The sequence below is a fragment of the Mus caroli genome, chromosome 6 (genome assembly GCF_900094665.2).
Source record: "Mus caroli chromosome 6, CAROLI_EIJ_v1.1, whole genome shotgun sequence".
Lineage (NCBI taxonomy): Eukaryota > Metazoa > Chordata > Mammalia > Rodentia > Muridae > Mus > Mus caroli.
The window spans coordinates 51,132,047-51,144,159 of record NC_034575.1 but is presented as its reverse complement, the minus strand read 5'-3'; the positions used below and the strand labels follow the sequence as shown (position 1 = coordinate 51,144,159).

Here is a 12,113-nt window from a genome sequence, read left to right as displayed (position 1 = left end):
AAGTTAGTTTTAGGTCTCTTACCAGCTTGCTTAAAACACAGACACTTTTCTGAACAGTCTCTCTGGTGATGTCGGCTTGCCTCACTTTTAATGCCTATTATAAGCAAACAGTTATGTATTAGAAATACTTTATAGCAGCATTTACAAAACAGTTTTCAATAAGAACATAACAAAAAGTGTGCATTTGGTTAAAATATGTCACAGTGAATCTCAGATAATACTAGTTGAGCGAGTGTAACCTGCCAGCCTTGTACTGAATGTCAGAAGCTAGGCCCTGGGTAGAACAGTGAAGGGACAATCCCTACTCTCCCAGAATTTACTGGCTGATGGAAACTGCTTTATGTACAAGTCACATACCAGGCCAGCCACTTAGTGAGAACCAACCAACAAAAACTAACTGGATTTAAAAACAAGACTTGCTATCTCTTAGAAAAACATACCTGTCAGACATCCAAAAACTGAGAGTCACAGAATGGAAATCAACCTACCAACAAATGGGAGTCTTAAAAAAAGAAAACCTAATGTTGCTAGAGTCATAGTTGCTAAAGCAGACTTCAAAACTAGTCAGGAGAGGTAAAGAAGGCCACCATAGTGTGGTTTTAGGGACTGACACTCAAATTTACTATGGATGGATTTCCTTTTTTCATTAGTAATGCTACCAAAATGCTGTAACATTTTGTTTTTGTACATTTCTATACATTTAACTACTATTGAATTTAATTTTTAATGTAATTTTATGCCTTCCATCTTTCACTAGTTCTCATTATGTAAATTTTAATATGCTAGTAAAAATAATGCATGACAAAAAAATCGTAACAAATACTGGTACCTATATGAAGAAAGAAAAACCCCTAATCACTGCTAATAAGGATACAAACTGTTACAGCCATTATAGAAACCAGTATGGAGATTCCTCAAAAGCCTACAAATTAGTAGCTGGAACAATGACTGAGCAGTTAGGGGTACACACTGCTCTGGCAGAGGATCCCAGTTCTGTTTCAAGAACCCATGTCAGGTGAGTCGTGACTATCTATCACTCCAACTCTATGGGACGGAACACCCTCTTCTTGCCTATGCACACATGTACTACATGAAAGCTAAAGACTGTGATTCCCCAAAGGACCAACACCCAAGAACGGGTTGGAGGAGCTTTTTCCTGCTGCTGTTCATCATCAACCATCATACCTTGGCTTCAATTTGTCGATAACAAGAGATACCATATACTGTGGCTCCATTTCCATTTCTGGGTGGCAAGTGAAAAAACACAGTATCTAAGAGATACACAGAAAAATGTAAGTAGTGATATTAGTTACTCATTGCTGAACAACCAAATTATAATGCAGTCAATAACACAAACATGACAACAACACATCCAGGAACCATGTGATACTTATTTTGACATCAGACTTTTTCCCAATCCTTATAGTACATGTCTGCCACAAAACCTAAGAGTATCAAAGATAACAGATCAAATTGACTATACAATTACAGAAAATATATACAGGGACTGTTCCAGACTAAAGGAAAATCAATCATAAAAACTGATGGCGACATGTGAATTCTTAAAATTTTCTGAGTGGACTCAAGAAATTATGGGAAAGACTGGGGAAATTTGAACACAGACTGGATATGAGATATTATAAAATTACTGCTAAATTGTTTAGCTATGATAATACAACTGGATGCTGAGGAATGATTACATTCTTAGAGGGTGCATGTACTTAAATATTTAGAAGTCAAGTGTCTGTCGTTATTCCAAATGACTTTAGAATAAAAAGTAACAAAAGTGACAATATGTACAAACAAAGAAAACTTGCAAAATAGTCCCTATAATCTTAATTTAATTTTTCCACTAGGTTGAAAGCATCCATAAGAAAAAATTAGGAAGAAACATTTCTGAGGTTACAAATTCTGTAATAAAACTTATTTAAACTGCATGGTAACATCTGATTTATTTTTTAAAGGAAGTATTAAATAATGCACGAGGAAAACAAGTACTCAAATGATGATTAATCTGGTTTAACCAAGGTAGAATAGTCCTTTATCAGGTGTGACGAAGCATTCCCATATGATGAGAGAAGACTCAGTGAAACTGTCAGCACATTCTTTTCTGAGGACACAAACATTCTCATGTAAGTAAGAAAGCACAGGGCAGTGGTGGTGCACGCCTTTAATCCCAGCACTTGGGAGGCAGAGGCAGGCGGATTTCTGAGTTCGAGGCCAGCCTGGTCTCCAGAGTGAGTTCCAGGACAGCCAGGGCTACACAGAAAAACCCTGTTTCAAAAAAACTAAAAAAAAAAGAAAGAAAGAAAGAAAGAAAGAAAGAAAGAAAGAAAGAAAGAAAGAAAGAAAGAAAGAGAAAGTAAGTACAGGGCTGCAGCAATGGCTACAGAGCAAAAGAAACAATCTCCACTGTATCCAGGTGGGCATTAGAGGATGATGGTTGAGTAACTCTGAAACCAGAGCTTTCCAGACCATGTACAGCTAATGCAGGCAACTCTTCATTTCTGCCACTGAGTTCAGTCTCAAGCATAATATAATTGAAGGCACACCCATCAGCAGCTGCCCTGCTCTGGCTATATCTAAGAGCTCTGGGCAGGAGGGAGCCAAGGGTTACTAACCAAGGAAATAGGCCTGAAGCTTCTCTTGTGCATGTCTCACCCCCAACACATATACATTTTATAAGTAATCACAACAGGTCCAAAGGCTTTCATTTATCCAAAGTATTCAAGACCGCTATGAGAAAATTTCCTAAATTGCACTTAGTAATTGGTCTTCCTTTAATGACATACCTTCCTGATAGTTATGTGCACCATCTGGTAAGGCAAGGAAAGGCAAGTACTTCCATTCTTCAGGTAAACTGTGGCTATCATGTCCATCTCCTGGAATTAGTGGTGGGTAAGAGAATTCAACCTAAAATGGAAAAGAATGTTAGCCAAACAGTGATCAAAGAAAGGGTCTTACACTGATGAACTGTAATGCGCTTAAACCCTGAATGTTGCTATTGAAGATTATCAACAAACTCAAAAGCAGAAGTGGAGAAAGATGGGAAGGTTTATAGACTATTCCCAGCTGATGTAAAGGGTCTAGTTGTAACTCAAAGTTTAAATAGAGTTGAGTATGTTTAAATAGAGTTTAGGTGCTAAACATACTCAAGAATTCTGTAAGTGAAATTAAGACTGTGTCAGGATGAATTGGGTTCACGGTGTCTGTAACACAGTTTCCTTGGGAAAATGTGGTCCAGGCTTTAAATAGCCAACTCTGGAAACACAATTCATCCATAAATTGTAGACTGCCTACCTTATGTTGGTAGTTTTAGAATTCTTGTCTCCTGCTGGTAAAATTACTACAATTAGAACTTGTACTTAAAAATTAGATGAGTTTGCTAATTGATTTCAAAACAGTTAACCTCCTTTCTACATGGACACTCACAATTTTTTTCTTTTTTTTTTTTTTAGGTTTATTTTTATTTATTATATGTAAGTACACTGTAGCTGTCTTCAGACACTCCAGAAGGGGCATGAGATCTCATTATGGATGGTTGTGAGTCACCATGTCGTTGCTAGGATTTGAACTCAGGATCTTCGGAAGAGCAGTCAGTGCTCTTAACCACTGAGCCATCTCTCCAGCCCAACACTCACAATTTTAATAGCTACACAGTACTACTACTTATTTGTTTCATCAATCCTCTTGTTATATTAGGAGGTTTTTAACTGCTTTATAAACTAGTTGTTATTCAAATGGGCATAATAAAAATACTACTGATTCCTTCAACAAAGATGCAAAACCCTTGAAACTTCCTGAGTCATAAATTATTTGTAATCAGCCCCAATATACGCTAACTTATACTTAAGCTATCTTTAGAATAAGGGATAGTCACCAGAAAGTCCATGCCTTGAGTAGGAAGACAGAACTTTCAAGCTTGTCCTTTGACCCTAGGAGAGAGTCTGGAGATTGAATTCAATCAGCAAATAGCCAATGTGTTAATTAATCACACCCATGTAATGAAATTTAAATCCCTTAACAGTGGAGTTCAGAGAGCTCCTGGGTTGCTAAATACATGAAGATGAATGGATGCTCCAGATTTCTCCTTCATATCCTGCTTTATAGAGCACTCTCTTCATTTGGCTATCCTTGAGCTGAGGGTTGTGGGAACCTTTGAATTTGGGGTTAAATTGAACAGTAGTTCAGGTGGCCTGGGACCTTGGCACCTATAACTGGCTTTGTAATAAGTCTTATGGATCCAAGCCCTTAAATTATGGGGTTTAATTTTAACTCTGGGTAGTTCATAATAGGTCTGAAGATTAGGTAAGAATCTGAGCTCAAACACGCAATAAGCTTCCAGAGATTAAGAAACACTTATTCTGATTATTATCTACTACTAAGTAGTTCATGCACTAAAATCTAAGTAAAATTTAAGGATCAAAAACCACGGTGCAGCATTATGTCCCCCAAAAGGATAAAGCTAAAACCAAGAAAATTTCAAGTATCTCTCTTTAAAGAACCAATTCATGTGGGCAGATCTACCCTGATTCTAATTGTTTTACATATTTATTATGAAGTGGTAACAGGAGGAAAGAAGACAATGGCTGACTTATAAAAAGTGGAAGTAATAACGATGCTCTAAATAACAAGGAATGATTTTTTTCTTTATTTTATGTAAATAGGTGTTTTGCCTTCATCTACGTAAGAACACCATGTGGGTGCCTTTTTCTAGTAGTTACCAAAGAAACACAATCTGGGGTCCAAAGCTGAGCAAGAGGCAGGGATCCATCCTCAGTAGCCTCCAACCTTGTTAATTCTTTTTTAGGTACCTAACAGGAAACATCACAGCTGCCACTTAAGAGTTTAAAATAATACATGAAAAGGTAAACGCTATGTTGAGGCCCATTAAGGGAAAGCTACTGTGTCTGGGTCAAAAAAAAAAAAAAAAAGGAATCTTAATCATGCCTTTTGTTCTAGGAGGAAGCATGACATTCTGATAGGCTCCAAAGATTAGAACATAACATACTATTCTCTTAAGAATTAATCCTGGGCCAGTAAAATAGCACAGTGGGTAATGGTCCTTGCAGTCACTTCTAAAAACGTAAAATTCAATCCCTGCAGTCGTTGTAGTGGAAGGAGAAAAGTGTCTCCCCCAACTGGTCTTCTAACCCCCACTGTGTGCCTTCTCTGTCAATTACCCGACCAGAAGACTTCTCCTTAGGAAAGCTGCTTCTCCTGAAGGCATTATGGAGATGGAGAAAATGATCCTCTGAATGAGATCATGCACTCATCTCCCAGAAGCCCCACTCCCGAAAAGCTGCTTAAGCTTTTCCATTAAGCAGTAGTACTAAGTCTGCCAACATTTCCTTTTCTATCTTTCTATTTTTTCCTTGGATAGAATCCAAAACACTAAGGACACATGCTCGTGCTTTTTTACTTTCTATGAAGACTCCTCCACCTCCATTTATAGCTGTTTACTGACTTCCAGGGCTGAACCCTCCTGGTTTATTGGACTCTAATTTGAAAGGCATGATTTTCAGGGCCTATGAAATAGCTCAGAGGGTTAAAGTCATCATGTCTGGAGTTTCCTTTCCAGAACTCCCACAGTGCAAGGAGAGAACTATTTCCAATTTGTTTCCTTTAAAATTTGCCTGAAATTAGACTGTTTGACATGAAATGATTTATGTATATATTTCTACAGTAAGTTTGCTAGTTATAGATCCCAGATTTTTATTTGTTCCAGTATATAAAGTATAACTGTCAGATTGCTATTTAAAAAAAAAAAAACTATGATTTATTTTTGAGACAGCATCTCCTATGTAGTCTTGGCTGGCTGGAACTTACTATGTAGATCAGATTGGCCTTGGAATCAGAGCTCTGCTTGCCTCAGCCTCCTAAATGCTGAAATTAAAGTTACGTGCCACCATGCCCAGCTCTTTTGTTCTTTTAATGTCATGCATGAGTATTGTATTTACATAATTTCCACCTTCTCTCTCCACTCCAACTCCATGTCCTTCCCTCTCAGGATTTTGTCTTTATTACTGTTATACACACAGACACATACACACAAATGTTCATATAAATAAAACCTGCTGAGTCGATTTACTGCTGCTAGTGCATGCGTGCGCGTATGAGTGTGCGCGTGTTTTGGGCTGAGCACTTGAAATGATTAACCCATCAGGGGCTTATCTCTGGAGAACACTCAGTCTTTCTAAGCATCCATTAATTGGTTGTGACTCTTCATAGTAAAAGAAAAGTAAAATTTCCATGCCCATACAAAATAAAATTAAAAGGTAGTTAAAAAACAAGTGATGACTTCTTTTCTTTCTCTTCTCCATCTCTCCATCCTGGCAGATGCCAAATTTTAACTTGTTGATTCTGTTGTGTGTGTGTGTGTTTTGGTTTGATTTGTTTTTTTATTTTTTGAGACCAGGTTTCTCTATGTAGTCTTGCTGAAACTGCTCTGTAGACCAGGCTGTCCTAGAACTCAGAGTTACATCTGCCTCTGTCTCCTGAGTGCTGGGACTAAAGGTGTCACTACCACCATCTGGCTCTTAGTTTTGTTTTTGTTTGTTTTGTTTTATCAAGTGACCCTTAAACTTCTTTCTGTGTCAGTTTCTAAATTGTTAGGAAATCCCACTTTCCCTGGTGAAGTTCCAACTGTCTTACAATTCTGCCTTTTCTTCCCAGGAAATACAAAGTGGGGCTGGAGAGAAAGCTCAGAGGTTAGAGTACTTGTTGCTCTTGCAAAGAGTTCAGTTTCAATTTCTAACATGTACTTTGAGAAGCTCACACTGCCTGTAACTACAATCCCAGGAAATATAACACCCTCTTCTGGATTCCACAGGTACCTGCATATACATATGGTGAACATATATACACTCAGGCACACACATATACACAAAACAAACAAACAAACAAATAAATCTCAGAGAAAAAAAAAGAAGAGAAATAGAGTTTAGATTTGAGATCCAGACTAGCTTGGTTTACAGACTGAGTTCCAGGATACCAAGGGCTACCCAGAGAAACTCTGTCCCCCCAAAAAACCAAAACCAAAAAACAAACAAAACAAAAGAAAGAGAGTCGTGGGGAGAGTCATAAGGTCCCACATACCTCTGAAGAACTATTAGTATAGTTGCTAGGGGATGGGAACGGATCATTTTCCTTAGTGGTGTAGCCATTAAGGTGCCAAAGTTCCAGTGACTAATTTCCCCATCCATGTTTGTGCAGTGGGTCACACAACAATAACAACAACCAAAACAAAACAAAACAAACATGAAAATAGAAGAAGACTTGTTGAGTAGAAAGGGTTCAGTAGGAGTGAAGGGCATGAAAAAGAGTAATGAGAGATGAAAATGACCCAAAGACTTTACATACTTGTATGATACTGTCAACGCACAATAAAGAAAGAAAAGAAATAGTTTGGTAAAAAAACAAGAAAACAAAAACAAAGAAACAGTTTATTCAAGAATTAGAGCTAGCTATGTATACAAACCAGGAATTTATCAGAAAAGAGGCCAAAAGCAAAAATTTAGAGTGGTGAGATGGCCTAGTGGATAAAGGTGCCTGCAGCCTGACAATGTAAGCATAAAGACCCTAATTCATGTAAATGTTGAAGGAGAGAAGCAACACCAGCACATCATACTCACAATAAATAATAATGTTATTATTATTATTATTTTAAGGTTTGGAAAATAATTGTTCTCTATTGAACATTTAAAAATTTAAAACTATGAACAAAATCAAATAGCTTGCCTGATACATACTTGACTATTTTACAAAAGATTATGGCAATCTGATTTGTGGGTTGGCCCAGCCTAGTAAGTATTGCTGCTCTTACTCCTCAAAGATTTTTTTTCTTCATAGAAATCTACAACTGTTCAAAATGCAGAGGACAACTGACCATGAGGTACCCAACCCAAGTAGATGATACATCTATAACACAATTCCTATACCTAATGCTCAGAGAACATGGTAGAAGTGGGGGTGGAAAGATTCTAGGAGTCAGAGGACAAGATATTATCTGTGAGATAATATCTTCTAGATAGAACAGGAAAGCTGTACACATGAACTCTCAGCAATATGGTTTTCTAAACAAGACCTACACAATGACGTCAGTAGCTATGGCAAAGCAGATAGGGGAAATCTCACAAGGGCCCCAAACCTTGATGAAGAGCTCTAGGCAACTCATTGAGCTGATATAGAGACTCAGCCTTCTCCAGGGACATGTCTCTGATGGTTATCTATTCCAAGTAGTCAACCCTAAACGCATACACACCAGCAACATTAAATATTAGCAACACTAAATACTCAGTAGGTTAAATTTATATGTGTGTATGCACACATGCTTGCATGTGTGTAACAAAGATGAAATGAAAAATTTGAGGAGAGGGAGGGACACAAGAGGGATTGGAAGAGGTGTAAAAATATGTAACTAAGTATTCATGCATGACCAAAAAAATGAGCAGAGCATGACAGCAGATAAATCTTTGTTTTAAGATAGGATCTTTCTGCCGGGCGTGGTGGCGCACGCCTTTAATCCCAGCACTTGGGAGGCAGAGGCAGGCGGATTTCTGAGTTCGAGGCCAGCCTGGTCTACAAAGTGAGTTCCAGGACAGCCAGGGCTATACAGAGAAACCCTGTCTCGAAAAACCAAAACCAGAAAAAAAAAAAAAAAGATAGGATCTTTCTATTGTATACCCCTTATTGTCCTGGAACTCAGTCTGTGGACCAGGCTGGCCTTGAATTCAAAGATCTACCTTCTGTACTTATTAGGCTACCACTGAGCTACCTACATTCCCCAGTCTAGGATTAGGTTCTTAGTGCTTTGTTTCTTCAATACCCTAGGTAGGTATAATTTTAAAAAGATCAATGATTAATCAAGCTACTTTAGGCATCAATTGGGGAAAACTCAACTAGGACTTGTTTGCTTCATTGTAATTATACATTATCTGACAAAAGAAATTAAGAAGGGAAAATTAGGAAGCTTTGGATTTGCTGGTCTTAAGAGTAACCTAATACAGGCCTCCTGCTTCTGGCACAGAACTTAGTTTACAAAAGCAGACACTTTTACCTGCATGCTGAAACCAAAAGGCAAAGGCAAAAAATGAGATAGCATGCAGGCTGCTCTTGTATCTTTGTTTTTAAACAGTTCTCTGTTCTCTAATATTTATGCAACACTATACAGTTTCCCTTATTGAAATCTATACTATTAATAAAACCAGTAAGAGAGGCAGAAACATAATAATCTTGACTTTCAAATGACAGCAAGAATCAGAAGACTACCCTATCTCTGATCAACTCTGATGTTTTCCAGTTTCCTTCCCAGAGCTCCCTCCATTCAGTGTAGTTCTGAATCAAGCTTCCACGATGACTATACTACCACACACAAGAACACCCATGGCACAGGATGCAAAGTTACAACTTCTGACTGATTCCGGGGCTGTTTTTCATAACAGTATAATCTCAGCAATCTTTTATTTTTTTTTCAGTATGATTTTTGTTACTTTACTCCTAGCTTATAAAGCAACTAGTTAGTTCAAAGGCTGTAATCAGGAAGTACTAAAAAAAATCTTCTTAATATACACAATAGTGCTACTTTCTCTTTAGTGTTATTCCACATCTTTCTGAGGATAAGCGAATATAACATCTTAAAATAATAGTTTCTTTTTTTGAGGCAGGGTCTAAGTACCCTGTGTAATTTAAGATAATTCTCTTGCCCCAAGCCTCCCATTTGCTGGATGTATGCCATGTGCCACCACGCCTAGATTGAAGGTAACAGTCGACACACACCTGTACACTGACACACACACACTCCCAGCTATCACTTCTCCACTCCCTTCACTACTTTTGTTATCTTCTAACGAACTGAACTTCTGTAAATCAATCTTCTAATGTTACATTCTCTGTGAAAGAAACCAAGTGCTTCGTTTTCTGCTAGAAGCAATCAATCCCTTTTTCTCAACACCTTAAGTATTCAATATATATATTCACTAGCACATTATGACATCATTGCCTTCCAGTGTTTGTTTAGGCTAAACAAACCTATTTTGCTCCTTTGCCTTCAACACAAAGCACACGCTAGGTTCAGACGGTAGGGTGAAGAGTCAGCTAAGAAGCTGGCTCCATTTGCACTATCTGTTTGACAAATTACGTTTTTACTTACTGCAAGCGATTTGGAGGGCTAACCTAACCAAAAGAATAGCTCTGGGCCGGATCAAATCTGAAATGGCACAAAGAGAAGGGGGCGGGGCCGGTCGCTAACCCGAAACTACAGATTCCAAGGCTCGCAAGAGATAAACAAAGGAAGCGGAGCGGAGCTTACAAGTGCGTCAGTCTACTTGAGCATTCGTGTGGAAACCCACAGCTGGTAACGTGCCGGCGTCCAAACGCCGAGTTTTCCTCAAGATCTCCTTTATGGGTAGACACCCAGCAGGTTGGTGGAGACTGACAGGGAACAACACAAGGCTCGCCCGTCATTCTTCCGCTAAACCCGAACCCCCGCGGCTCGTCGCGCAGTCCCCGGAGGCACACCGCGAGGAAGGCCGCGGGGCGCCGAGAAGGCGCGGGCCGGTCCTCACCTGGCAGCCCTTCTTGTGGTGAAAGCCGACCACCACGATGTGCAGGACAGGCCCGCAGGGGGCGCCGTCACTCTCACGCCCAGCCTTCTCCATGGACGCCCGCCGGAGGCCCGCGCCGCGACTCCAAACGCCGAGGCCCGGCCGCACGACCCAGAGCGGCGGCCTTCGGATGTCAGCCTGAGCGCCGCATACGCGCTGCGCCACGAGCTCCGGGGCCGCCGACCAGCTCCCTCACCTCTGCGGAGCCCCACCGGGCCTCCACCTCTCAGCTTCATCCGCTTCCGCAGCTTCCGGGCTGTCACCTGACGCTACAGCCTCCTCCGGCAGCGCGGGGCGGTACCCTGAGGCCCCTGTCCCGGCTGGGTCTGAGGCGGCATGGGCGGAGCCTGACCAGGGGGCGGGTCTAAAGGACAAGGAGGCGGAGAGGGGAGGGGCTGTATAACAGGAGAGGCGGGGCCTGCTCGAGAGCTGGCCTGGAGGAAGAGGACCCTCAGCTGAAGGCGCGGCCTACAGGACCGGTGGGGCGGGGCGGGGCGGGGCGGAGCGGGACGGGGCGGGGCAGGACAAGGTAGGGCAGACGCAGACCCTGTGCAGTGGTGGGGTGGAGTGGTGTGTACAGGGGATTGATTTGGCTGACTCTTAAACCTGCTCCTTTCTCCCTATGATCTTTGTCAAATCACTTCCTTCTAAAATCTATTTTTCCTTCTTGAAATATCGTTACTCCTCCTCCTTTTTACCAGTTTTACTTATTTATAAACGTATTTCCTCTTCACTCTTTAAGTCTTTCGTGGGATCTCTCAGCCTTGAATTTTAAATGTTTAACAAGGAGGCATATTCATGAGGTTTGGTATCTCATGATTCAACGATGAAGTTAAGTTTCTTGCTTCCTCAAGTTTTACTTTCACTCTAGAATTTTTTTCATTTAAATTTTTTACGTACAGTTTTTTTATGCAAGTGTGTAATGCCACAACTTGAGGGGCTGAAGTAAGAGGTTTGCAAGTTTCAGGCCAACTGTGGGTTGCATAGTGTTAGAAATATGCTCACAGAGCTGGAGAAATGGCTCAGCGGTTAAGAATACCTACTGCTCTTTCAGAGGTCCTGAGTTCAATTCCCACCAACCAACCACATGGTATGTAATGGATCATCTGTAATGGGATCTGATGCTCTCTTCTGGTGTGTCTGAAGACAGCTACAGAGTACTCATATAAATAAAATAAATCTGAGAGAGAGAGAGAGAAATGTGTTCACAAGGTAAAATGACCCAGTAAAGCTTTATAACTTTCAAATTAGTCGAGGCTTGGTAGTACACACCTTTAACCCAAGCACTCCAGAGGCAGGCAGATGTCTGAGTTTGAGGCCAGCCTAGTCTACAGAGCAAGTTCCAGGACAGCCAGGACTACACAGAATCCCTGTCTCGAAAAATGACAACAACAACGACAATAGATGATGATGATGATGATGAGGGTCATAGTCCAAAATAACCACAAGAGCAAGCACACCTGTTCAGGATGGCCAGGTGGTGGTGGTAATGGTGATGGTTGGTTTTTC

At 40.4% G+C, this 12,113-nt stretch overlaps 1 protein-coding gene across 3 annotated transcripts in view; it reads right to left on the bottom strand.

Moving 5' to 3' along the window:
* Avl9 (AVL9 cell migration associated) overlaps positions 1-10,940 on the bottom strand; it is a 49,241-nt gene extending 38,301 nt beyond the window's left edge. For 2 of the 3 annotated variants that reach the window (XR_002378184.2, XM_021165240.2), the window contains exons 1-4: positions 10,566-10,939; positions 2,793-2,913; positions 1,186-1,271; positions 23-94 (exon numbers count right to left, since the gene is read on the bottom strand). Coding sequence is in view for 2 of the 3 variants with exons in the window: in XM_021165240.2 (XP_021020899.1) it covers positions 23-94; positions 1,186-1,271; positions 2,793-2,913; positions 10,566-10,658 (372 nt within the window). In the remaining variant the exon portion in view is untranslated. Of the gene's footprint in view, positions 1-22; positions 95-1,185; positions 1,272-2,792; positions 2,914-10,565 lie in introns of all 3 variants that reach the window. The other variant, XM_029478411.1, reaches the window with a different exon arrangement.
* Between the last annotated feature and the right edge of the window lie 1,173 nt (positions 10,941-12,113).